The following is a 26439-nucleotide window of genomic DNA, read 5'->3' as shown; positions in this document are numbered from 1 at the left end:
CCTATTCCAAGCTCTTATTGTGATGTCCCTGAGTGGGGAGATGGAGAGTAAATGTCTTACTTTCATTTAGCACTTCCATCTTACTTCCACCTCCCTCTGCTCTCTTCTTTGAGTTGTCCTGGAGGGCTGGCTGGTGGTTCAGAGGCTCAAAGGCATAGATGATAGTCAATTAAGAAGTGATAGGATTTGTTTTTAAGCATAATTCATAATTGTGAGTTTATATAATTAATTTTTAATAATGACCATGTTTAACGGTTGACTGGCAAAATTCCTGAAAATTTAACAGTCTGCACCAGCCCATCCAGTGCATCACAGCTCCCTGGGCAGACTGTGGGCCTAGGTGGCCTTGGGTTCCAGGTAGGCTCTCCATGTTCCTGGGAAGTTGCCTTTCTGGCAGTAGGACATTTACAGGGATAATTCTTGGTTCTGGGTCTTTCAGGGGATATTGTGATGAAAACATCAGGGATGTTGCAACAACAGGGGCTGGGAGACGGGATCCGTGCTGGGTCTTCATTCTCAGCTCCTCACCCAAACTGCCTCGAGATAGAGACTAACATCCAGGGAATGGACAGATACACGCTGGAACCGAAGTAACGGATGTGTCGGGCACTGGGGCATAACGTGAGGGCAAAACGCGAACCGAGACTCCAGGGCTGGTTTCTCTGGCCAGCCCACGCCTCCTGCCTCAGCGCAACGCCACTCCCTCCCCGCCAAGTGGCTCTCGGCTCTGGAGGCGGGACCGAGTTCTTCGGTGGCCCCTGGAGGCTCGGGGCTTCAAGCTTTGGGAGATTGGGAGGGGAGAGAGGGAGGGGCGCCGACTGGGCAGTCCAAAGAGGAAAGGGCCTTTAATAGGCTCGCCCAGCTCAGGGTTTGTGGCGCTAGGAGTAGCTGCTGTTCGGAGAAGCGGTCCGGCACCTCGCTCTAGTTCTCGGCTGCAAGTCTTCGTCCTTGCACTTGACAGCGATTGCACTTAAACTCCCGGGGCGCGCTTTGCTGGGGAAAGCGCAGGTAGGTGCGGGCTACCCGGCGGCCTCTCACAGCTCTGGGAGGAGTCGCCTTCCCTTTGCTCTCCTTTCTGGGAGCTGTCGGCTGCCCGCAGCGTTGGTGGTTCCGGTGCGCGGGCTGCACAGAGATCGTGCCGGCTGCCGCTCCGAGACCGCGGCGGTTCGCTGCCCGGCGCCATGCTTCTGCTGAGCATCTTAACCCTGACTTTCGCCGCGGGAACTGCGGGCGGCTCAGAGTCAGAGTGGGAGGTGGTGGTGCCCATCCGACTGGATCCGGACATCAACGGCCGCCACTACTACCGGCGCGGTCCAGAGGACCCCGGGGATCAGGGGCTCATTTTTCAGATCACAGCGTTTCAAGAGGACTTTTACCTACACTTGACACCGGATGCTCAGTTCCTGGCGCCCGCCTTCTTTACTGAGCATCTGGGCGTCCCCCTCCAAGGGTTCACCGGGAGCGCTCCAGTCTTGAGACGTTGCTTTTACTCTGGCGACGTGAATGCCGAGCCGGATTCGTTTGCTGCTGTGAGCTTGTGCGGGGGGCTACGCGGAGCCTTCGGCTACCGAGGCGCCGAGTACGTCATTAGTCCACTGACCAACGCCAGTGCGCCCGCGGCGCACAGCAACAGCCAGGGCGCACACCTTCTCCAACGGCGGGGCGTCCCCGGCGGGACTCTGGGAGATCCTACCTCTCGCTGCGGAGTGGCCTCAGGCTGGAACCCGGCCATCCTGCGGGCCTTGGACTCTTACAAGCCTCGGCGGACCGGTTTAGGGGAGAGTCGCAGCCGGCGCAGGTCTGGGCGCGCCAAGCGCTTCGTGTCTATCCCTCGGTACGTGGAGACACTGGTGGTAGCAGACGAGTCAATGGTCAAGTTCCACGGTGCCGACTTGGAGCATTATCTGCTGACGCTGCTAGCCACGGCGGCTCAACTCTACCGCCATCCCAGCATCCTCAATCCCATCAACATCGTCGTGGTCAAGGTGCTGCTTCTTGGAGACCGCGACGCGGGGCCCAAGGTCACGGGCAACGCGGCCTTGACGCTTCGTAACTTTTGCGCCTGGCAGAAGAAGCTGAACAAAGTGAGTGACAAGCACCCTGAGTACTGGGACACCGCCATCCTCTTCACCAGGCAGGTGAGTTGATCTGTCACCTCTGTGGACTGATATAGCTTCATTTTTTAGGGCACGGCCCCTAGCTCTCCAGATGCCCTTTATTCTGGGCAATGCCCCCGAATTTAAATTTCGTCGATCTCTTTCTAGTCTCATTTCGAATATTCTAGGGAGAGTCCGCTTCTACCCTCCGCAGAGCTCTAGCTCACGTGTGTCTGGATACACGTGGCCAGTGGGGGAGAGCCTTCTCCTTCAGAAGGTGTTGGCCTGGCTTGGCCAATCAGCGCCTCCTAGGTCAGGCGCTGAGGGGCCGGAACCCAGGAAGTTGCCGCCCAGAAGCCGCAGTTTGTCTCCAAAGCGGATAGGAGGCGCTCTGACGATGGCTTTGGATAGGGCGGGAGAGGTCTGCTCCTTTCTATTGGGGCGGCTGAGTCCTTTCAGACACCTCCCAGGTTTCCTCCTCTGCTTGTAGAATTGAAAGGTGATCCACACCGCCCAGGTCAGCGCCTGGCTGCATTTCTCGTGGGTAACATGTTCAGTTATCCTCTCTGTCCTGGGTCTGGAAAACCTGGATTTGGATGGAGGGAGTCATTTGGGATATTTTGTGGGTTGCAGTGAAAGGACAGACTGAAGTACCAGGATCACTCTCTCCTTCATTGCTGTCTCTCTTAAACCCTTTTGTGCTGAGCTTGTCTGCTCTTTGAGGGGCTTCCAGTCCATTCAGAGCAGGCAATCTAGTTAGGGCACCTGTTTGGAGCCTAGAGTTTCAAGTGGAGTTTCCCTGGGAGGTGAGCTGGGAATATCACTTTCAATTTTCCCATGTCCTTGTTGGCAGAGGGTGACCCGTCTGCCTTGTTGTATGCAATGGAGCAGGGTAGGTAAGGTCGTTCATGACCCCAACTCACTGAAACTTCCTATGACCACCCTTAGCTGTAGGGCTCCAGCTTCTGCTGCAGTGTAGAAGTGGTATGAGCACAGTAAAGAGCATTTAGAGACCCTAGCTACAGGGTTGGCAAGATACTGAATATTGGGATTAGAAAGACGGTCGGTCAGATCAGAAAACCAGAAAAGAAAAGCAACTCTGCCTTTTGCTATGGATCTATGAGAATTTAGATTTGTAAATGGAGGAGTGGTGTTTTGAAGTTTTGCAATTTATCAGATACTGGAGACTGGGAGGAAAAGGGATATCCACATGACTTGCTTCCTCTGATTTGGGGGGCTGAGACTTGAATGTGTGCCATGCTCTTGTTTTGTTATTCTAACCACAGCATTCTGGGGATGGAACAGAATCCATAGTTATCGGTGGGGCTCTGAATCTCTACCGCTTCTGAATGGCCCCTCGAAGCTGGACTGGTGCTCACGGGGCTGGAGCTGGCGTCTTCCACACTAACCCATTTGGCACAGCTAGTCTCTTCCTGGAGTTGAACTTCCTCTTTTCCCAGACTTCTCCTCCCACCACCTGGTTTCTCTAGGGAGGTCTTTGGCCTGCGTCTGTTTCCTTGCACTTATTCTTCCAATTGAGGTCTGTAGAGCTGCCACCGCCCGGCCCCTACAAGTGCTGCCTGAGTCATGGGGAAACTACAAAGGAGGTGTTCAACCTCTGCACACACACCAACTTGGCAGTCAGATTGCTGGGGGGAAAAAAGCAAAAGCCGAGAACAGGATATCTTAATGGGCAAAACAGCTGTTGTCGATCTGCTACCTGGGATGCCCCTGTGGAGGTCACTTGCTGGCTCTAAAGTATCAGACCTCAGCCTCTGTTGCCTAGTGGCTAGGCCGACTTTTGAAACCAGCCCTAGAAAGAAGACTCCTGCGAGGAATATGAGCCATGACATCAGAAGAATCTGCCTTTTGAGGAAGAAGCCATCAAACAGCGTGACAGCTTCTGTTTGTCAGTGGTGTGTGCTGGACCCCCAGGGGGCTGCATCGACCATGCATAATGGGTACAAGATGTATGACCATTGGCTCGGAAGCAGCGATGTACAAGATGTGACTTTTAGAAGCTGTCCTTCTCTTAGATGTCTAGAGGGCAAAACCGGAAAGAGGGGAGGTTGTGTTGGCAGCTCTATCCTTCAAGTATGTGCTTTATGCTTTAGAGTAAACAGTGCTCCCTCACCTCCCTGCCAGGACAGACTTCAGGGCCTGCTGCATTCTCAGAGTCTTAGGAATTGCTCATTTCTGAACTCCCTTAGGAAGGTACGGTATGTGATGAGAGCATGCGTGCACAGCTGCTCTTTCTAAACTAGGGCAGATATGGTCTCCGAGAACCTCGAGGAGTCTTCTGCTACTCTCCAACACAAGAGGGACTTTTGTTTTACATTGTAAGGGTGAGTAGTAATCCTTTAAGTCAGATGTATGAGCTGCTCTGCTTAAATCTGGTTTATTTATAATGTTAGTGTAATTGATGCATTTCAAACTAAAATTTGGATATATATTATGTACCTGTTACACACATATGTAAAAAATATGTAGTTTATTTGGATAAGAAGTTTTTAGAAATGTGCTTACTTTGTAAATCACCTTTTATCTATACGGGATCGGGAACTGATGGACACCTGTAGAGTCACCTATTTCTTAGTTCCCTCAGAGAAATCTGAAACATGGCTAGTGATTTTTTTCTGACTAATCATACTCTATTTGTGGTTTCCACAGGGAGAAAGCGGTTAGGAAAGGGTCGGGCTTGTTCCCTTACAGCTCCAGGTGTCAGGGGTACCAGAGAGGAGAGCAGCACTGCAGCGCCCTCTTCCACCTACAGAGCTGCAGTGCATGAAAACGACTCTGGGCCAGGCTATGGGGAGATGCTGATGTCCTCTCTTGGCAGGCAGAGGGAGGGGTGTGGGGTGTTGAAATCAAAACACTGGGAAGACAAGACCCAGGGAGTATTCTTTACTATGCACAAAGGAGAAAAAATCGATCGTATGACAAGTATTTTGACAATTTGCAGAGTTTACTTAAAGATTCAGAAAAAGTTCATGTGTCTAGAGAAAGAGAGCACATCTGATTTTGCAAAGCGATCAGCTTCCAGCCTCATAACAGGAGGGTGAGGTCAGCACAGGATTGGAACCAGGACTGTGCAGAAGTAGAGCCAGTCTTTCTGGGTGGACATTTATTTCTATGGGGAGAAAGGTTTTTGTGGCTTCTAGTTGCATTGGGCAGCAAGAGCCAATATTTCATGCTAAGACTCAGTAGGACTGTTTTTTCCCATCTTCTCTCTTCAGGATCCAATACCTCTGCTGTTTGGGTAACTTTGTGATAGACTAGCTTTCCTTAATTTATTCATCCTTTCTTTTAATGCATATTGGGCATCTATTATTTTCAAGAACTATCCAGGGCTGCAGACACTGATATTAGTAAAATGTGTCCTCTGGCTGCCAGGAATTCACTACATGTCAGGGAGCCCAACAGGGAAATAGCTTTATATAATATGGTATGTTAAGTGCCCCGGGGGAGGCTTGAACCCTCCACTATTGGAAGCCCAGTGGGGGATCATTCTTCTTTGCTGGATCCTGGGAAGCCTTCAGAGGGACAGGCTTGGAGAAGGGCACTGAGGTGGGGAGCTGGTGATAATGGGGAAGGAAGCTTGCTGTCTACCTTGTAGAACTCCTTTCCTCTATTCAACCATCTGTTTGCTGTTGTGACATTTCCTCCTTTAGATCGACTTTGTTTTCTTAGGATTTATATGATTTGTGGGTTTTCTGCCTGCTATTCCTTCATTCACTTTATTTCCTCTGTCAGGCTTAGTATCACTTTAAGTCGTTCCCTTGTCTTCTCTCCCTGTATTCTTCATGCTCTCCTCTTTCTCTTTTGGGGTTATTGAGGCAGGCTCTTAGTCATCTTTCCTTTCTCTTTGATTTTCTTCATTCATACTTTCACCTTTCCATCTCTCACAAGCCAAAGCTCAGAGTTTCTTGTTTGGGCCTTGAGCACATTTATATCTTTTGAGGGGATATCTTCTAAACTATGCAGAGTGGAACGGCATTCTGGAACCTCTTTTGAAATAGAAGTCATTCTTTCTATAAGAAACTAGTCGCAATATGGCAGTGAAATTTAGTGTTCAGGTAAAAAAATAAAATGTTAAAAAATAAAATGATAATATGTATTTTATACATATCTCCCAATACAGTAAAAAGAATTATAATTTTATCAGGATCTTTTTTTGAAGTTAGACCTTGGAAGATATTAACAGAGAGGGGCATTTTTAGATTTGGTGTTTAATGGTTTGTGAATACCACTAAAACGAAACTCAATACCACTCCTTCTGGGAGGAAGGTCGGGGGAGAAGAAAGAGTAGAATGGGATTGCTCCCTGACTTGTAGGGTGATTCTTCTTCTTCCTCCTTTTCTTAATTACATCAAGCAAGTCATACAATGGTAACGTGCACTGGAATCTTTCTTTTAAACACTGGTTTAGTCAAGAAGGCAAATGGGGTTTTCTCCATCCTTAGGTCTTGCTCTTTTCCTTACTTTGAACCTCTCTTCAGTTGTGTCACTCCGCACTTACCTTCACCTCACCTTGACTCTTGGACTTGGTCGCTTGGCACAATGGGAAGAACACAGGCTTGGAGGTGGGCAGAGCTGAGTTTTAAAACTTGCAGTTTTATCAACTCACATTGAATGAATCAGCTACTTGACCTGTAGAATGAGGATAATGGCAATGATGGTAACTAACTTAAAAGGCCATTGCGAGGATAAGTTACCAAATGTTCTAGCATAGGCGCCCAGTTAATGGCCACTGTTATCATCACTACCTTAGTTGCTCAGTACATTAGTCCCCTCTTACCTATGGTTTCAGTTACTTGAGGTCAACCAGGTCCAAAATTATTAAGTTGAAACTTCTAGAAATAAATATTCATTCATTCATTCAATCATTCATTTATTATGCTGCTATTCTGAGTAGCATGATAAAATCTTGTGAGTCCTACTCCCTCTGTCCAGGATGTGAATCATCCTTTTGTATGGATTCTCTATGCTGTAGACTTTCCCTGCCCACTAGTCACTTAGTCACTCTCTGGGTTAGCGGTCGACTGTTGCAGTATTGCAGTACTTGTGTTTAAGTAACACTTATTTTACTTCCCCCAAAGTACAGGAGTACTGATGCTGGCAGTTTGGGCATGCCAATGAGAAGCCATAAAGTGCTTTAGGTGAAAAGGTGAGTACAGTACAATAAGATATTTTGAGAGAGACACACACACATTCAAATAACTTTTAGTCTAATTTAGAAATTAAACTTTCATATAGGTATGTATAGATTTCAGTACTATCCTCGGTTTCAGACATCCACCAGGGGGGTCTTGGAAGGTATAACCTGTGGATAAGGGGGACTACTGTATATATTTGTTTTTGTTGAATGATTACCTTAGGTCCTTTGCCAGAATTTACATTTGGGATAACCTTGTCCCATTGCCCTTATAAGTTTACTTAACACTTGTCTGATGACATGTTCCTGTTTTTGTGTGGAATCTATGGACTCCAGCATTTGCCAGTCCCACTGAATTGTAAGCTCCTTTAATTTGATGTCTTTACAGCTTTGTTGCCCTCTGATGGGCTCCCGCACACCTTTGTTCAGTATATGTTCATGAAAGGAAGGCGCTGACTTAATGAGAGGACTGCATGTAGTTATGGGTGCAGAGGCAGTTTACCTCCCCTTTTGGGAATCATTAACCGACATTATTTTAGGCTGTCAGGCTGCAGGGTTGAGAGAGGGAGTCTTAGGTTCTTCTGTCATTTCATCTTGGCTCTTTGCCTGAGGTTTTTCCCTGGAGAAAAGAGGAGCCCCAGTGAAGAGCCCGGAGGCAGGGCAGACAGCAGGGATGGGATCAGTGTGTCAATGCAGGTGTGGGGCACGGAGCCAGGGGCTTACTCATCTAGGGAGGCAGTGTAGACACTACTCTAAGAGCACTCTCGGCACTTAATCCCACCATTATCCTCTCCTCTGGCCTTTTGCTACTCAGAGACCAGCCTGTGCTCTGGGGGATAACCTTGCCCTCTAGAGACTCCCCAGCCCATTCATTCTTGGGGTACGTGTGCACCGGAAACAGTATGGACTGGTGGGAAAAGCTCAGCTTTGAGGCTGCACTGCCTGGATTTCAACCTTTCTGCAGCCCCTCCCTCTCTATCTAACCTGGGCTCACTGTTTGACCCTGGCCTAGTTACTTATCTTCTCTAGATCTCATCTGTAAGATGGGGCTTCATAATGATATCTCCTTTAGAAAGCTGTTGTGAGGATTCAAAGAGTTAATAAAGATAAAGCTCTTAGAGCAGTGTCTGGCACAGAGTAACAACTCAATAAATGTTATCTACTGTTGTTATATTTGGTATGTACCCCCTCTTGAACTGATGATTTTCAGAGAAGTTTGTTCTTCCTGAAAGCTTTGGGTTCCTCTTATCTGCATTGAGGTAGTTCTTATTTTGGTTACTTCAGTCTCTTGCTATGATAACATTTGTACATCTTGAGGGGTTTGCATTCCAGTGAAACCGAATCTGCTGACGGAAGGTATAGGGCCTTTTATCTTCTTCTTCACCAGGCATTCTTAGTCACGTCGCCCTGGCACTGTGAAGTGCTAGAGTTTTTTTTGTTGTTTGTTTATTCGTTTGTTTGTTTTCTTCTAGCAAAGCAAGGTCCTCCCATTCCTGGGGATTATAAACAAGTTTTGGGTTAGATGGGGGAAATATAGTGATGCATGATAAGAGATTCAGATGGGAAACAAGTTAAAGGGACAGTATTACTACTAGTGCAGATGGTTCTCACCAGTAATTATGACATCCTAACTAATGTGGTGCAATTCAGACCAAAGACCAATGCTGGCCTTGGTGTTACAAGGCATGGATTTAGGACCCCATTCTTTACCAACTAGCCATGTAGTCTTGGGTGAGTAATCTGAGTTCACTGAGCCTCAGTTTGCTCATCTGCAGAAAGACAGGATGGCTCTGAAGTTCTGTGAGTATAATATCGAATGCTATGATGTGGCCATGAACATGGACACTGATTCACATGCTAGGAGTTCAATGTGAGCAGGAAGTTGGCTACCTGAGAACACATGTATCTTCTGTTAATGTGCTTGATTTTTGTGGGTCTCTCCAAATTGCTGGAAAATATTGAGCACCCCGGTACATGGCAGGAGAAATGAGAGGAGGTGGGAAGGTGGTTAGTAGGGAAGACAGCTGGTGGTAGTCATGGTGGCCATGTAGAGAGCAGCCTTGGTAAAATGGATCCAGCCACTGCAAGGTGTTATATTATCTATCTATCTATCAATCTATCTATCTATCTATCTATCTATCTATCTATCATCTATCTATCTATCTATCTATCTATCATCTATCTATCTATCTATCTATCTATCTATCTATCTATCTATCATCTATCTATTTACTTTCAAACCCCATGATTTCAAATCCAAGCCTAAATTATTTTATAGAAAGGGACAGCTAGAAGAGAATAACCCAAGAGGATTAGGTTCTTAGCCAAGATAATTCTTGGGACATCTGGAAAAGCAGCTGTCATCTGGAAAAGGAGAAATGACGAATCATCAGAAGCAGTGAGGCAGGTAGTGGCTGTGCTGAGAAGTGCCTACACCTTCCAAGCAGAAAGAACCAGAACAGTTTCTATTTCTGGAGACAAGAGCCAGAGCTGAAGAGGTTAAAGCAATCTGTGTGTATCTGAGTTCATTCCAGAAGGGTGGAGACCTTCAGTGCCACAAACGAGGTCCCAGGCACCGTTGGGCCCCGCACATTGCTTGCCGACATTCACAGGACTAAGGCCCAGTGAATCTGACTGGCGGAAGAGGAGCAGGCAGAGCCTCTGATACCAGACAGCTGCATCTTCCCGCAATGAAGACGCTGGTTGTTACTGTAGGATTGCTCTCAGCTATACCCTGACCCTCAGGAAATTTGCCGGCTCTTTCCTTGTTCCTTTTGTTTGATCCAGGGAAACTGGATTTCTTGATGGAAAGAACAGGTTGCTTCTGGCCAGAAAGGGCCTGCAGCTGCATGTCTTTGCTCCAGAGAGTCCACCCTCCCTGAGAGGAAGGAGGCTTTTGGCTTTAAGGACCTCTCAGCCACAGAGGCGCCTGCTGACCAGCTGAGTTTCAGTGGTTGCCTAGACCGCAGTCTGAGCTCCCCATCTGCTCTAGCCATTTCTGATGAGCAGAGGAGGATAAGACTCTGAACTTCCACATGGGTGACCTTCACTTTCTGTGAGTTAGTTTTATCCTACACAACATGCGTCAGTGGACAATATCATTCTCAGGGTGTTTCCATTCTAAAAGTATATCAGTCTTTGTGTTCTTTTTATAACCTTCAAGACCAGAAGGGGCTGAGCACCCTGGGATTGGGGAAGGAGCAGAGACTTAAATCACTGGTACAGTCTGGGTTCTAGGTGAGAATTGGCCCTTTGCCAGAGGAGGAAATTAGGCCCTGAGGAGAGAAGTGACTTGCCTAAAGTCACACATCTACTTAAGTGATGGGTCCAGGACCAGAATCTAGACTTCTCAGTTCTTATTCCTGTGCCCTCTCTCTCTTACGCAAGGCCAGCAGTGAGTAGACGTGGTGGCCCCAGGGCAGTGTAACATGCTTACCCTATAGGCTGTGACCACCTGGCTAGAGTTTTCAGAGGCTACAGCCTTAGTAGGGATCCTGTCCTCTAGCGTCCAGGGACATATGGGCCCCATTGCGGGCCCCATTCCTCGCCCCACTTCCTTATGTCCTGCACTAACCTTTATTCCTTCCTTCTTCGTCTTGGGCCCCCTTCCACTACATTCACAAGCTGGTCCATGTGACTCGATTCTGTTCCTCAGCAGCCAGATTCCCTAAATTGCTTGTCAGGTGAACTTCCTCTCTCAAGATTTGACAGCAGTTGTCTTCTAAGTTTCAGAATTCTGGAGATGGAGAACTTTCTGGGGGAGTAAGCCTTTGGAGAGGGAAGGGTGGTAGAAAAGAAGGGAGGTCCACCCCATGGGGGTACAGGAAGTGGAAGAAGTGCCACGTATGAGCACAAGACTGCAGATCAAGGCTGGGCATACATTTTGCCCGTCGGTTGACTCTGGGTTCAGTCTGATCACCCTGGCAGTTCTCTGTTTGGAATAACTGTTAACTCATTAGAAGATGTGACTATAATCTGACCGTGGGAAGCAAAGTTTGACTGCTCAGGTGGTAAACTTCTGAGTGCTTTGGATTAAATTTTGCTGATTTTCTGTACTATGACCACTTTTCTTCCTATGCCCCTTAGCCTCACTAACTCTGCTGCTTACCTTTTCCCTACGTCAGCGTGTACCTGCACACACACACATGTATATGCACACAGCCCCAAAAAGAAGGAAACAGAACAGCTCTGTTTGTATGTGTTTATATAAACACCTTGGCTCCCAGGGGAGAACACACACAGCTCTTTCTCCGGACTGTTAGCTCAGGAGTTGCTGGGGAGTCAGCTGTGATGCGGTGGGAAAGAGCACTGAGTGTCCAATGATACAGACCTTGATGGTACATTTCTGCCTGAGACTTGTACCTGTCTGGGCTTTACCTTCCTTGTGGAAGGTGATAATAATAGTCATTATTCCAGTGGGATGTTGTGACAATTCAATAAGTCATTGTTATGGTTAACTATGATCATGAGTCTTAGTTTCCACCTTCGACAAATAAGTATCATAATATATCTGCCTCCTAAAACTGTTGTGGTGATTAAATGAGGTGATACATGTAATAGTTTCTTGTTAGCTGTAAAAGGCCATGCACATTAGAGGCAAGGATGTAATGAGGAGAATGCCAGCATCATTGATTCAACAGTGTATTAGTCTATGTTCAAATCCTGGGCTCTTAAGGTATCTAGATGCATTGCTGGCTCATAACACTCAACGAGTTCTTTGAGATATCCACCCCAGGAACCCCTTTTTGCCTTTCCATATCTCCTGGAAGTGCATATTTCAAGGTTGCTGCTGGAAGCCCTATCTCCTGTTGCAAGAGGGAACTTAGGTCACGATCCATTTAATTTTTTTTCCCTAGCAGTCATTGAGCCTACGGTACCCTTGAGCTTCTGTAGCAATTGAGCTATGCCTGGATAGGGGCTTGTATGCACCTCACTGCCTCCTCTCAACCCAAAGAAGCCAGATCTAAGGTGTGGGAGGGTCCTTGGCCAATGACACTTTGGCTGAGAGTCTGAGCTTAATTCATGGGTGTCCAAAGGCAGTTGCTCAGCCACAACCGAGGCTGCACAGAGCTGACTAAATGGAGAGTGAGCTTGCTTTCCACCCACACCTGCCTCAGTCAGGCAGTGACCAGAGCCTCGCCCAGTTGTGGGAGTTTCCAGTATCCAGCCTGGAAGACCAACTCTATATAAAGCAATGGGCTTTGTAATTTTGTACCTCTTAATTTCCTCCCACAGGACTTCTCTGGATAGGGTTCGTGAGCCACAGAGCTTTCTTCCTGAAGTTTTCTCCCTCAGCTTGGGTTGATTCCTTGAATAACTCACAGCCCTCTGGAAAAAAGGGCCTGGCTGACAAGGTGCTGTGCCTGGTTAGGCTTATAATGAGGATGAACTGGAATGCTCTTTCTTCCTTACAGGTCCTTTCTGTTACTGCCTCTAACTTCTGGCTGTCTTCTGCTTCTCCCTTGTCCTGGCAGGACCTGTGTGGAGCCACCACCTGTGACACTCTGGGCATGGCTGACGTGGGCACCATGTGCGACCCCAAGAGAAGTTGTTCAGTGATCGAGGATGATGGGCTCCCATCAGCCTTCACCACTGCTCATGAGCTGGGTAAGTCTGGAAAGGGCTCCTGGATGGGGTAGGAGAGCTCCCCTCCAGAGTCCCTCTGGGATTCCCTGGGTACTTGGGCAAGATGTAGACACATGTGCATGTCTTTGCTTCCTCATGTCCTGAAGCCTTAGGGATCCTCTCTCAGGGCTTTCTTAGCAATGGCTTTGTTTGATTTTCTCCAATTGCCCCAGCCTAGTTGGCCGGTGATATCGTCTGAGAACATTAGCAGTCGGAGTGTCTTAATTGAGCACTAAGAGGAAAGTACATTAAATACACCACTATCCTCACTGTGCCCACTGAGAACACAAGGACACGATCTTGGGAACTTTTGTGAAGCAATCTATCAATAGGTGGAAATGACCAGCCTGAAAACCACTGACACTAGCTTCCCCAGTTTATCCTCCCCCCACTCACCCCCATGCCTTCTAAACTGCACAGCTCACTGAATCCTCTTGCCTCACCCACAGGCCATGTGTTCAACATGCCCCACGACAATGTGAAAGTTTGTGAGGAGGTGTTTGGGAAACTCCAAGCCAACCACATGATGTCCCCAACGCTCATTCAGATTGACCGTGCCAATCCCTGGTCAGCCTGCAGTGCTGCTATCATCACCGACTTCCTGGACAGTGGGCATGGTAAGCCAGGATGACAGAGGAAGAGCATCAGTGCTGTCACTGCTGCCAGTGCTCACCCCTTCTCTGAACCTGTCCTCTGTTACCTAAGGAGTGCGTGACCTCAAAGAGTTGGGATCTGAAGTGGGTCCATTCCATTGCCCCTTGCTTCATTCTCTGCCTACCATTTAGATACTGGCTAGCTAGCCAAGCCTCACCTTTCTCAGCCCATCCCTAATGAATACCCTTGACTCTCTGCAGGCGACTGCCTTCTGGACCAACCCAGCAAGCCCATCGCCCTACCCGAGGACCTGCCGGGTACCAGCTACACCCTGAGCCAGCAGTGTGAGCTGGCCTTTGGTGTGGGCTCTAAGCCCTGTCCCTACATGCAGTACTGCACCAAACTGTGGTGCACCGGAAAGGCAAAGGGGCAGATGGTGTGCCAGACTCGCCACTTTCCCTGGGCAGACGGCACCAGCTGTGGTGAGGGCAAGTTCTGCCTCAAGGGGACTTGTGTGGAGAGGCACAATCTCAATAAATACAGGGTGAGTATGCTGGAGCTGAGTAGATTCTGGAGGTCTTCACTGAAAACCTGTCCCATCCCAAATTTGCTATGTGGCCATAACTGTATTGCATTGCTATACTGTGCCTCAATTTTCCTGTCTGTGGTTCTATCCCCTTCTTAACTCTAAGACTGGAGAGAAAAGACATGGTAAGTCAGAGAACTTAATGAGGTCTTAGACAAGTAGGGAAAGCCCTTCAGTCAGAGTGAGGGGTCCCAGCACTGAGCTCTGCACCTTGTCTTGGCCCCCAAACCGAACTCTTGATGTTCAGAGTTGCTCATTCATTGATTCCTTCCTTTGTTTCCTTGTCAGTTCTTTCTGAGTGTGTTCCATTTCCATGGACCCCTTGGGCCATAGATGAACAAGGCTCAAAGCTAAAAGAAAGCAGACTTCTGGCCAAGCTTCAGTAATTTACTACATCATGAACCAAGCTTCAGTTTCTGTTGTGATTGTCATTTTTTGAAACTGAAACATAATTGAGCAAAAGTTATTTTTCCCTAATAAGTAGGAGTAGTAATCAAACCAGAATAAATTCAAATTTAAAGCCCCACATATTCTCCGAATATAATAAAAACTTTCTATTCTTCAAGTCTTGGGTTGGGGTAGTAAAGGAATTTGTACTTTTCTAGTCAGGAATAAGACTCTCTTCTCTCCCTTGATTCCGGTGAGAATTATCCCTTCCCCACCCTGGCCTGGCTGTGGGAGGGCTTGGCTTGGGGTTTTATGTACACAGAGGCAGTATAATAAAAAAGCATTCACCAAGTTCTTTAGCAATTGCCCTGAGATGGGTGTGGTATAGAATTATGCAATTTTTGCTGTGCTGGGAACATATATTTAATTAAACCTTCAGCCATTTATTAGGCAACAACTCTCTGTGTTCAAGGAACTGTGTAAGATACATTGGCGGTCAGAAAAATAAATAAAACATGGGCTATGTCTCAGAGGGGTCACAGGTTAGTTGGGAAGCTAGAACTGAAACTATAACACAAGATACAAAGAGATGTTTGCTATATGTTAAGACAGATGTGTGAAATGTGTCATGAAAGAATAGGAGATATAGATTAATGATCATTAGAAGGGTTGGAAAAAACTCTGATGAAGGGTCATATTTGAAGAGAGGCTTGAGAATAGGGTAAAGAGAGATGAAGCAGAGATGGAGCAAAGACAAGGAGGAGGGTTAGCTGGAAGCTTGGGTGGATGAGGGCTCTATCAGAATCATCTTTGGAAAGATGGTTTGGGGCTGGATTGCAGTTGCCTTGACCAACAAGATGATATATTTAGACTAGAAAATTCTTAGGGCAGGCCAGTCATGGTCAGTTTCTGCTCTTGAGAATATGAGTTAGGAGGATAAGGAGATAGGTCAAAAGGAATATCAGCTATAGGAAAATATGATCCGAGAAGCACAATCTTTTCAAATGTTTTCTAGAATTATCAGTCTATCAGTAGCAAAATCCTCTATATTCTTTATCTCTTTTCTGAACAGTCCCTTCACACCCTGCTTTAACTAGCCAGTGACATAGGACACTGCTCAAGTCAGCCAAGGTCAAACACAAAGCTTATCTTGTTAACCACCACAACCCCCAAGTGACCTCAGTTCCAAGAGTACCACTCTGACCACTAAGGCCATATTTTCCCAGCTCACTCTCTGTAGTGTTTGGACTCCAGCAGTTCTTCAATCCCATCTAGACCTATGATCTATTGATCCAACCATTGTTCCGTTACCTCTCAATCTCCTCGTTCCCTCACCAACCTCTTAATTGAGCTGTAATTCTGTAGTTCATGGTTAAAATTATTCTTTTGCTTACACTTTTGACTCTCATGCCCCTGTCTCTCTCTGTTATATTCATGTGGATAATCTACCACCCTGGGGGAAATCCAACTCTCTCATCTACTCGATTATGTCAGTATAGGTGAATATGGCTGAAGAAAGACATGCAATTGTGCTTATTGACCTCAGTTTACATTCATGATCTGAAAACTTAGGTGGGTCCATAATGCTGCTCAGGAATCATATCCGATTTATTTCCCTAGTTTGTTCACTCTCTCAACCTCCTAAGCTGTTACTTCATACCTTCACCACCTCTCTCCTCTCATCAGCAACCATTTCTTCCTAATTTTCACTTTGCCAGTGACCTTTCTATTTCACTAAGAAAAAAGAAGCAGTAAAGTAATCAAAAGAGAACTTTTACCAACTTCCACCACTACTTCGACCATCTGACCCACTCCTGTGCTCATATACTCTTGACAATGGATGAGCTATCCATGCTCTTATCTGAGGCAGGGCTTTGTGCTTTGTCCTGAAACACTTTTTCCTCTTGTCTATTTGAGGAAAATGCTCTAACAATTCTCATCTCATCTCTCTCTTCTGCATTATCAGATTTTTCCCTCTCCTAGGCTGAATCATTTCTATCAGGATACAAACTTGCTGTAATTTTTCTTGTCTAAAACAAAACTTGTCAATTTCCTACTTCTTTTCTATATATCTCAGTCTAGTTCTCTGACTCCCTTAACAGCAAAGTTTCTCAAAAGTGTTGTGTAAACTGTCCAATTCCTGTTTTGCCATTTTTCTCTGGAGCTCATTCCAGTCAGGCTTTTGCTCATGCCGTTCCACCAAAATGACTCTTTGTAAAGTCACTACTTGGACTCTACATTGCTTAAGTCAATGATTGGTCATCGTTCCTCATGTTACATGACCTGCTAGCAGCATCTGTGTGTCGACTACTCTCTCCTCTGGGAACGAAGTCATCACTGTCTCTTGGTTCCTTCCTCCTTTACAAGCTGCCCCTTCTCAGTCTCCTTTATTAGTTTTTCCTCACATTCTTCTTTTCCCAGTGTAGAAGAACTCTAGGACTCAGTCCCTAGCCTTCCTCACTATTCACACTAATTTTTTAGGTGATTTGTCTACACCACTGGCTTTAAACACTATTAACATTTCTATGTTGAAGACTCCCACATTTATAACTTCAGCACAGACTTATTCCCTGAACTACAGACCTGAATGTCCTACTGAATCTTGACACCTCCATCACTTATGATAATTGATAAGCATCATAAACACAACATCTGGGAAGGCGAGCTCCTGGTTATCTCCCCTAAACCTTCTTAGGAAACTCCATTTTCCAGTTGCCCATGCCAACACACTTTTTCTCTTACACAATTCACATTCAATATCTCAGCTAATCTTGTTGACTCTACCTTCAAAAAAACTATTTTTTACCACCTCATCTGTTGTCACCTTGGTCCAAGCCACCAACCCCTTTCCCATGGGATATTACAGTTGCTCCCTGACTGATTGGCTTGCTTCTGATCTTACTTATAACAGAGTATTCCAACCATAGCGGCCATAATGTTCCTTTAAAATATATCAAGTCATGCCACTCCTTGGGCTTTGCCCCTCACTCAGAATGAATGAGCCGTATCTGCCTTCATTGCCTGCTTCTCTTGCTCTTGTGACCCTAGAGTACTCTAGGTATTTTCCTCCTCCAGGTCTCTGCATTTGCTCCTTCAGCCTGGAATACTCTTTCCCTAATATCTGCATAGCTCACTCCTATACTTCCTTCAGGCCTCTACACAAACATCACCTCAAGAATGAGGCCTCTCTGACTCATTATAATACAGAGTACCCCAACTCATCTAGGTCCTCCCCATCTCTCTCCCATCTGCTTTTAACCTCATTTGACACTCTGAGTGAACAGGCTTATTTTAATTGTTTATTTTCCCCTGCTAGGGGTCGCAATAGCGTTGAGGGCAGGACTTTTTTGCACAGGGTGTCAGGCATGTAGTAGGAATTCAACAAATATTTGGTGGATGCACGAATGAATGGCAGGCACATGGGAGGAACATGATGAATGTTTCTTGTGGGAATGGGTAGGAAGAAGTAATGCCAGGTAAAAAAACTACAGCATGGTCTTGAAGCCAAAGAAACTATATTAAGTACTGCAGAGAAACTGGAGAGAACCAGGCCTCGGCATGGACTCTTCCAGTCTTTAGAAGGTTTTTGCAGACTGAGAATAGCTTCCATGATGTGGTAAGGATAAAACCCGTATTGCAAGACCCTGAGCAGGGAGGGGGTGGAAAGAACAAATGTAGAGGACTCTCTTAGAAGTGAAAGGATGGAACGAGGTGGGGCATTGGTGTGAGGAGAAACCAGGGCTAAGGGAAAGTGTTTTTTTTTTTTTACAGGATGAAACAGACACGTTGACACAATGAAACAAGAACTATCTGACAGAAGGACAGATAGAATAAATATGCTGAATATACACATAAGTTAAAGTGTTTATACTGCATGTAGCCAGTTTCTGATTAGCTCCATGTGGGTTAGTGGCTTTGGATGATCTGTAACAGTGTTTTAATCCCAGGCTTGTACAACAGGGCTGCTTCCTCTATTGCTCAACTGATGTGTGTTTAGGGGCTAAAAACTCACTTTACTGTCATCATAAGAAAAACATAATGAACACTGTAACTTTTCTATCCCCTCTCCACCCTCTTAAAAAATAAGACAACACTGCATAATTCACCCTAAATCCAAATAGAGTTCTAAGATTGCTTAATAGTCTTTTATGTCTATCTCCTCTTAGCACAAACATTAGAACTGCTTATACTGCAACTTTTTCAAATTCAGCCCCCTAATGAGGTTAAGATCAGTCTGGTTTGGTGAAAAGTCTGAATTATAGAACATTTATAGATAAAAATATTCAGATGTCTATGGTCACAAGGTTTACTGGCAAGAATGGGGGCTGGCCCCACCTTAGATCTAGAAACTTTTGTAAATACACTAATAACAAATATGAAGAAACTTAGGACTAAATGGTGGCAAGCACAGTACTAGGACTTTTCATACATGTTGCATCATTTAAATCTTCCATCTGAGCATACGCCTGAGTATCATGGGCTCCATTTTTGCAGATGAAGGGCCTGAAACTTAAGGAGGTTTCTTCACTTGCTCAAGACCATCCACCTGGTGAGGGCAGAGGAGATTGTAGAACTTGGCTACCTGACTCCACAGCCCAAGACGCCTCTCTTCTGAGCAGTCTTATTTATACTGGGGAGCAGTTGGCTTTTGCTAAGTGATAGGTTGAAGTGTTGTGCAGGCCCTGAGCACACCGATCATTTGTTTTCCCTGGTGATACAAAGTGGATTTCATTCCAGTGGGATGGGACTGTGGAGGCTCTACCAGTGTCACCCTTCTGCATACTTAGTTGTGGGTGTGGTATCCTGACCTCTGCAAGAGTATAACAGATTCTTCCTCACAGGTGGATGGCTCCTGGGCCAAATGGGAGCCCTATGGCCCTTGTTCTCGCACCTGTGGCGGGGGAGTGCAGCTGGCCCGGAGGCAGTGCAGCAACCCCACCCCTGCCAATGGGGGCAAATACTGCGAGGGAGTGAGGGTGAAATACCGATCTTGCAGCCTCGAACCCTGCCCCAGCACAGGTAAGGAGGGAGGGTAGTGGTGGCCAGGGCCTGGGAAAGGCCATGCTGGAGGTCACAGCCCTCACTCTGGGTGATTCATGGCCACAAATCTACTACAATCAAGATTCTATGCCTTAGGACGGAGCTTGGGAGTGCACTGGTGCTCATTCCTCTGGGGATCATTTCTCTGTCCACTCCTTTGGCAAGGGTGCTTTCTTTAGGATGCTTAGACTTGAGAGGTTAAATGGCCCAAGGGAATGATACACTAGAAGTTCTCTCAGTTAAGTAGTCCCAAGCCCATCTTCATTTAGGAATTCTTCATCCAGGGCCCATGAAGTTAGGTGGGAAGAAAATTATATCTATTTTTACTAATGTTTTTTTAACTTTAAACTTTAGAATTTCCTTCAATTACAAATTTAGTATTTTTTACTAACTGTTCTATCTAAAATTTAGTTATTTCTTTTAAAAAGCTGCTATAATACTAGTAGTAGCAGTACCAGTGACTTTGCCACTAAGAGAAATCATAGATATTTCATATGACATTTCGGTTGTGGTAGATTTCTTAAAATGCCATTTTTGCTTGTCACTACTTTAAAATGATAGTGGTTATAGACTTGTTACTGAGTCTTGTCATTTAATGTGTTAATAAGTAATCATTTATCATAAATATGTTTCAAAAGATCAATAGTTGTAAATTGGTATTCTTTGCAGTCTATGTAATTTATTTTATGCATTTAATGATATTCTGAAAACACTTTTAGTAGACTGCTGAAGGGTTCTATAGCGTAAAGGATTAGGATACCTGTTATAGCGGGGCGGGAAGGGGGGCGGTTTAAGACCAGATTCCTGGAGAAGCTGGCACAGTACCTGGGAGATGCATTACAATCTGTGCCCTTCATCCTGTGGTCCCAGTCTACTTTAGTCCTTTGAGATGCGTGGCTTTGGGCCTGAGGATCACTCAACTGAGGCTGAGGAGGAGCTGGTTAGAGCCATGGGAGGCTGAGCACCCTGGGAGGGCTCTCTCCTTTGTCCCCACCTTGGCCCTTCCCTTTAGCTTCCTGCTCTTGCTTTCTCCCTCCCCAGCCTCTGGCAAGAGCTTCCGTGAAGAGCAGTGTGAAGCCTTCAATGGCTACAACCACAGCACCAACCGGCTCACCCTTGCTGTGGTGTGGGTGCCGAAGTACTCAGGCGTGTCTCCTCAGGACAAGTGCAAGCTCATCTGCCGAGCCAATGGCACTGGCTACTTCTACGTGCTGGCACCAAAGGTGAGCAAGCCTGGGGCAAGAGGTCAGAACGGGTTCAAGGTTTTGGGGGCGAGAACCCATTTGAGCTGATTCTCTCTCCTTTTTTTCCCCCATTTTGGCGGTACTGCAGGTGGTGGATGGAACGTTGTGTACCCCTGATTCAACCTCGGTCTGTGTCCAGGGCAAATGCATCAAGGCTGGCTGCGATGGAAATCTGGGCTCAAAAAAGAAGTTTGACAAATGTGGGGTGTGTGGGGGAGACAATAAGAGCTGTAAGAAGGTGACAGGACTCTTCACCAAGCCCATGTGAGTTCTGGGACCTGGAGAGTAAGGCCAGGGTGCAGCAGGGAGAAGGGCTGAGTGGCATTTTGTCCAGGCATTGGAAGCTGGCATTAGATTGGGGTATATGTCAGATCCTGGCCAGTACGCTTGCTGTAGAGGCCACTCACACTCTTCTCTGAGTATGATATTCATTCATTCATTCATTCATTCATTCAGCAAACAAAGATGAATGCAAAGATGAATGCTTGAGGAGGACACCATTTAACAGAGAATAGTTATTTAGTTGTTCAGGGAGATGGCAGAGAGTCGTTAGGGTCTTTCTAGAATTCTAGGGTAATGGGTTTGATCTTAGTTCCCCGTTTTCTGGGTGATGTTGAGCAAGTGCTGCATCCTCTAGAATAATAGATTTCTTTACTTATAAAGTGGGCATGTCACTAACATATTTCATGTAGTGCTGCTGTGAAGATTTAAGGAATTAGTCAAAGTAAAATGCTTCACGTAGTACCTGATGCATAATAAATGCTTGCTAAATGTTTATGACAATGATAACAAAATGTACCTGTGCTGGAGGCAAAATGTGACTGTCTCCCCTTATTTATGAGCCTGAGGCTCTGGCCTTGGGGACTAAAGTGAGAATGGCACTAAACTGTAGAGAGAGGCAGAGTGAGAGGCTGGGACTGAGGGACTCCCCACTTCCTGGGAGACTTGTGCTGGCATCAGCTGAAAAAATGCCTTCAGGCTTCTTTTATTCCCAACTCCAGGGCTTGGGGCTCCCCAGCTTGTGCTTTCTGAGGTTCAGCACATTCCCTTTTAATTTTTCCAGAGGAATATGCCCCTTTGAAAGTCTTGACCCATGTTCTGGGAGCAGCTGGGGCAGGCAGAGCCCTCGAGGTCTCATTTCAGGGGCAGGTACAGTTGACTCTGAAAACCTGGGAGGCCAGGTGCTGATGATGGCTGCCCAAGAGCCTTGGCTGAGTAGGCACCCACGCCACCCTTCTGCCCTGCTTCCTGGTTACAGGGCCCAATGCTGAGCCCTGAGGTGGACAACTTCCCTGGTAGCTTGGACACTACAGGCAGGTGGTGTCCTAGGCTTCCCTTCACAGGGATCTGCGGTAGGGAGGCCAAGTGAAGAATCGAAGGTCAATATCTCCAGACTTGCTTCACTGGTCAAATGGCAGGTGCTTCTATTAGAAGGAACCTTTGAAATCAGCTTAACTGCTCATTGTATAAACAAGGACACCAGGACCCAGAGAGACTGACTTTCTTAAAGCCACCAGGGAGTTGGTGTCCTAGTCAAGGCTTGATTTGGGCCCCTGACTCTAGGGCTAGTGTGTCCCTCTGCATGAAGGCCTCAGCCCCACTTGGACTCAAGGACTGCAGACTTATCTCTCCTCCCTCTTCCTTTCCCTCCTCCTCTTCCTCCTTCAAATAGATCATATCTATTGAGTGCTTACTGGGTGCCAGGTACTATGCTTCATGCTTTATGTGCTATAGCTGTTTAATCCTAATTACAGTTTGATGAGATACATATGATTATGAGCTCTATCTATGGGTGAAGAAACTGAGAAGCTAAGTAACTTATCTAAGGCCAACGGTAAATGTGTGGTAGGGATCCCTCTGACTCCAACACTCTGCTTTTACTCCCATGATAGAATTCACCAAAATATGAATGCATCAAAGACAAAAGATCATGAGGCAGTATAGCCAGCATATTTAGTTTCAGATGACCTGATGACAATCTCCCTTCTGCCTTTCAGCTCGTGAGCCTCCATGGTCCTCTGAGGCAGCCTGTTAGTCATTGTTCTCTGCCATCTTCATGACCTACCCCAGGCTTTGTGAAAGGGCCATCAGTTATGACTTTAGAGGAAATGAGGTCCTTAAGTCCAGGCATCTGTGTAATGCACAATTCTTTTCTTACCACAGGCACGGCTACAATTTTGTGGTGGCCATCCCTGCAGGTGCTTCGAGCATCGATATCCGCCAGCGTGGCTACAAAGGGCTGATTGGAGATGACAACTACCTTGCCCTAAAGAACAGCCAAGGCAAGTACCTGCTCAACGGGCACTTTGTGGTGTCACCTATGGAGCGGGACCTGGTGGTGAAGGGCAGCCTGCTGCGCTACAGTGGCACAGGGACAGCGGTGGAGAGCCTGCAGGCCTCCCGGCCCATCCTGGAACCCCTGACTGTGGAGGTCCTTTCTGTGGGGAAGATGACACCACCGCGGGTTCGCTACTCATTCTATCTGCCCAAAGAGCCCCGGGAGGACAAGTCCTCCCACCCCAAGGACCCCCGAGCCCCCTCCATGCTCCACAACAGCGTCCTCAGCCTCTCCAATCAAGTGGAGCAGCCGGATGACAGGCCCCTTGCACGCTGGGTGGCAGGCAGCTGGGGGCCTTGTTCCGTGAGCTGTGGCAGTGGCCTGCAGAAGCGGGCAGTGGTCTGTCATGGCTCCCTGGGGCAGCGCTCAGCATCTGCCTGCGATGCGACCCGTCGGCCAGTGGAGATGCGAGCCTGTGGGGAGCCCTGCCCAACCTGGGAGCTTGGCGCCTGGTCGCCGTGCTCCAAAAGCTGTGGCCGAGGATTCAAAAGACGTCCACTCAAGTGTTTGGGTCATGGAGGGCGGTTGCTGGCCCGGAACCAGTGCAACCTGCGCCGGAAGCCCCAAGAACTGGACTTCTGCATCTTGAGGCCATGCTGAATAGGACCATCCCTTTCTCTTCCTCACTGTCCACCCCATTGGTGCTGTCGGTGTTCTGGCTAGCTGGAGCTTGTGGGCAGAGGGCAGTGTCCAGGGGCCCATGCCACGATGTCACCACATCCAGGGAAAAGGATCATGGGTGGGGGTGAGCCGTTCCCTCCTCCTCCCTGGCCTGGGAGGGGAGCTGAGTAACTAATGCACAGTCTACCTCACACCCAGCTCCTCTGGAGCCCAGTCTCGGGGAGAGGCTGAGAGGTGCGGGTGCTGGGCAAGTAGGTGCTGGGGCAGGGGCCCAGGTTCCAAAGGACCTGGAGGACGAGCACCTCCCAGGCAGAACTTCAGGGACCTTGGCCCCCGTAAGGGAGGCTACAGGCTGCTGGAAGAGCCATGGCCCAGCAGCTTGGCACCCTCAGGTGGCTGCAGTGGCTCTGAGCCATCTCTGAACAAGGTGCTTTTAGCCCACTTTCCTTTTCTAACTGACATGGACTGAACAATAAAAATGGGTGGGTGGTGAGCAGGAGCTGAGGGGAGAGTGGGGGTAATATACCTGCAGCCTGGGCCACTCTGTTTGAAAAGACATTAATGTAGAGGGGGGTTCCGAGGTTCCTCATCTTCATTCTACTCTTGGTACTTCCTTAAAGAGCCGCCTCTTCTCCCTGTGTTATCCAGGATGCCACACTAGTGGAAGGTGTCCTCTGAGACTTGGCAGGTAGAGATAGGAAGTCAGTAGGGAGCCTATTGTCTTCTTAAAGAGGGATCCGACTATTAAAAAGATGCCGAAACTTATATGGGAAGATGGATTCTGTGGCTAAAGCAAGGAATTTGAAAAGATATCTAGAGGGTTCTGCCTGTCACTGGGGCTAGGTTTGAGCTTTGGAAGAATGTCACCTTGGGGTGGGGAGGAGGAGGCCCCAGTTCTGATGGCTTCTTCCTCCAGAGAGACAGGTATAAATTAGGCTGATGCTGTAGGCTCTGGATTGCCTCAGAGAAGCTTCAAAGTGGCCATGGTCCTGTGCCCACTAAGAGGGCATGAGGTAAGCCCAGGAGGGCTGGGTGCTAAATATCCACATACCTGCAGGTTGGTCTTCATCTAGACAACTCCATGCAGTTTGGCCTTGGGCATATGTCACATTGTATCCCAAGCTGCGATTTCTGCAGTTGGAAAATGGGGTTCACTATTTGCTACCTCTGGCTGTGCTCTCTGGGAACTCACCCTTGTCCCTTCCCCTGGAGCAGTGGTGACCCAGTGCTTCCAGAAGACCTGGATGTTGTCCTCTGTAGACTGAGCTGCCCAGACACAAAGATGAGCTTGGGTGTATGGCTTCCTGCTCTCCATAACCTGGCCACTCATTGTGGCTCAAAATATAAAGACAGGGTCTCTTTCTTCTGGGTGCCATGGGAACAGGTCAGGAGATACCAAGAGTCAATTACTTGACCCAGGAGCCCTTGGCAGCACTAAGGGCTCCTAGGAACTGCTGGAAACTTGTCTGTTTCGGAGACATGCTAGGGGAGTAGCAACCAGGGCATAATCTATATCTCTAAGTGGAAATATGTTTTGGAGTTAGAGGTCCTTTGACCAAGCAGGGTATTTTAGGGTACAGCTGCCCTAGTGTATACATGGGAGATTTCTGCTTCCGAGTGTAGGTAATGAGTCTTAGATTTCAGAGAGGTAACATCAGGACAAGTGTCTTATTTGGCTTCCCCAAAGAGTCAGAATCCACAAACCAGCCAGCCAGCCAGCCAGCCAGGCAGGCCTCTGTGATGGTGTTCTAATCCCAGTCTAACTCTGGGCTGGGCCCTTGAGCAGAGCTCCTGCGGCAGGGCAGAGGGTGTGCAGATCTTAGAGGCAGGGCTGCAGTCTTCCTGGGAGAGCAGAGTGAGGCAGATTCCTCCTCTGTGCAGGAGTAAACACTGCGGGGCTGCAGGGCCACAAAGAACCCAGAGTGCCAGGCCAGATGTGGGTCCCGCTAGCCGACGACAGCACTGTGCCCTGTGCTTGGTGCACCCATCCTCGGTGAGGACAGGGTGGCATGGGGGCTGTGCAGAATGGGCCGGGGAATGGGGTGGGTGGGAAGGGAGCTGCCATCAGTGGGGGTGCCTGGTCCCCTAGCAGAGCGGCTTTATAAATCATTTCAAGGGGGACAACCGATCTTGTTCTTAATACAAGCTGGGTCTTAACGCTCTTTTCTATCGTGATGTTCTTTTTAATTTTTTTTTTTTTTGCCTTTTTAAAAGAAGTATGACTAAGACAACTTGAGAGGTTTGTCCTGTCTTTAACCATTTCACTAATCCCACCATGCTCTTCAAGGCTGAGCAGAGACAAGCCTCAAGGCACAGGTTTTTGGTGATGGAATAAAACAGTTAAGATGGTATCTAATGTCTACGGGAGGAGAGGAATATTCTGAGGGTTCCAGCAACTTCTTTTGTGGGATGTGGACCAGAAAGGATCTGGGCTTAGGAGCCCCCTGCCTCCTCTGCCCATTGTGTGCACTGATTGAAGGAATTCAAACTTCTGGGCCTTGCCATACTGAAGTGGGAGCTGAGGACAGATGGAGTTGACTCTGGAAGGCACTAGACACTCATTTATAGAGCTCCCCTGTTTTGTGTTTGGTTCTTTTGCATCCCATACACTTCAGAAGGATGGCAGGACCTGGCTGGGCTGTGTATACTGTGTATACATGGGGGCTGGCTGCTGCGGGGACAACAGCCTACTCCTAATAAAGTTGTAAGTATTTAAAATCCGTGTCCTGCCTCTGTAACGTCATTTCATCTATG

General features: G+C 47.4%; 1 protein-coding gene across 1 annotated transcript; it reads left to right on the top strand.

Annotated features, from left to right (window-relative positions):
- The first annotated feature begins 810 nt into the window (after positions 1–810).
- ADAMTS15 (ADAM metallopeptidase with thrombospondin type 1 motif 15) lies at positions 811–24450 on the top strand. Its single transcript, XM_016137946.2, has 8 exons — positions 811–2138; positions 12725–12857; positions 13325–13492; positions 13730–14013; positions 19284–19461; positions 20524–20705; positions 20815–20990; positions 22890–24450. Exons 1-8 carry the CDS (start codon positions 1182–1184, stop codon positions 23662–23664), a joined length of 2853 nt encoding a protein of 950 aa, XP_015993432.1. The 5' UTR covers positions 811–1181; the 3' UTR covers positions 23665–24450.
- Positions 24451–26439: the final 1989 nt, after the last annotated feature.

This window comes from Rousettus aegyptiacus, unplaced genomic scaffold (genome assembly GCF_014176215.1).
Source record: "Rousettus aegyptiacus isolate mRouAeg1 unplaced genomic scaffold, mRouAeg1.p scaffold_m13_p_5, whole genome shotgun sequence".
Lineage (NCBI taxonomy): Eukaryota > Metazoa > Chordata > Mammalia > Chiroptera > Pteropodidae > Rousettus > Rousettus aegyptiacus.
This window is presented reverse-complemented; position numbering and strand designations above follow the sequence as displayed.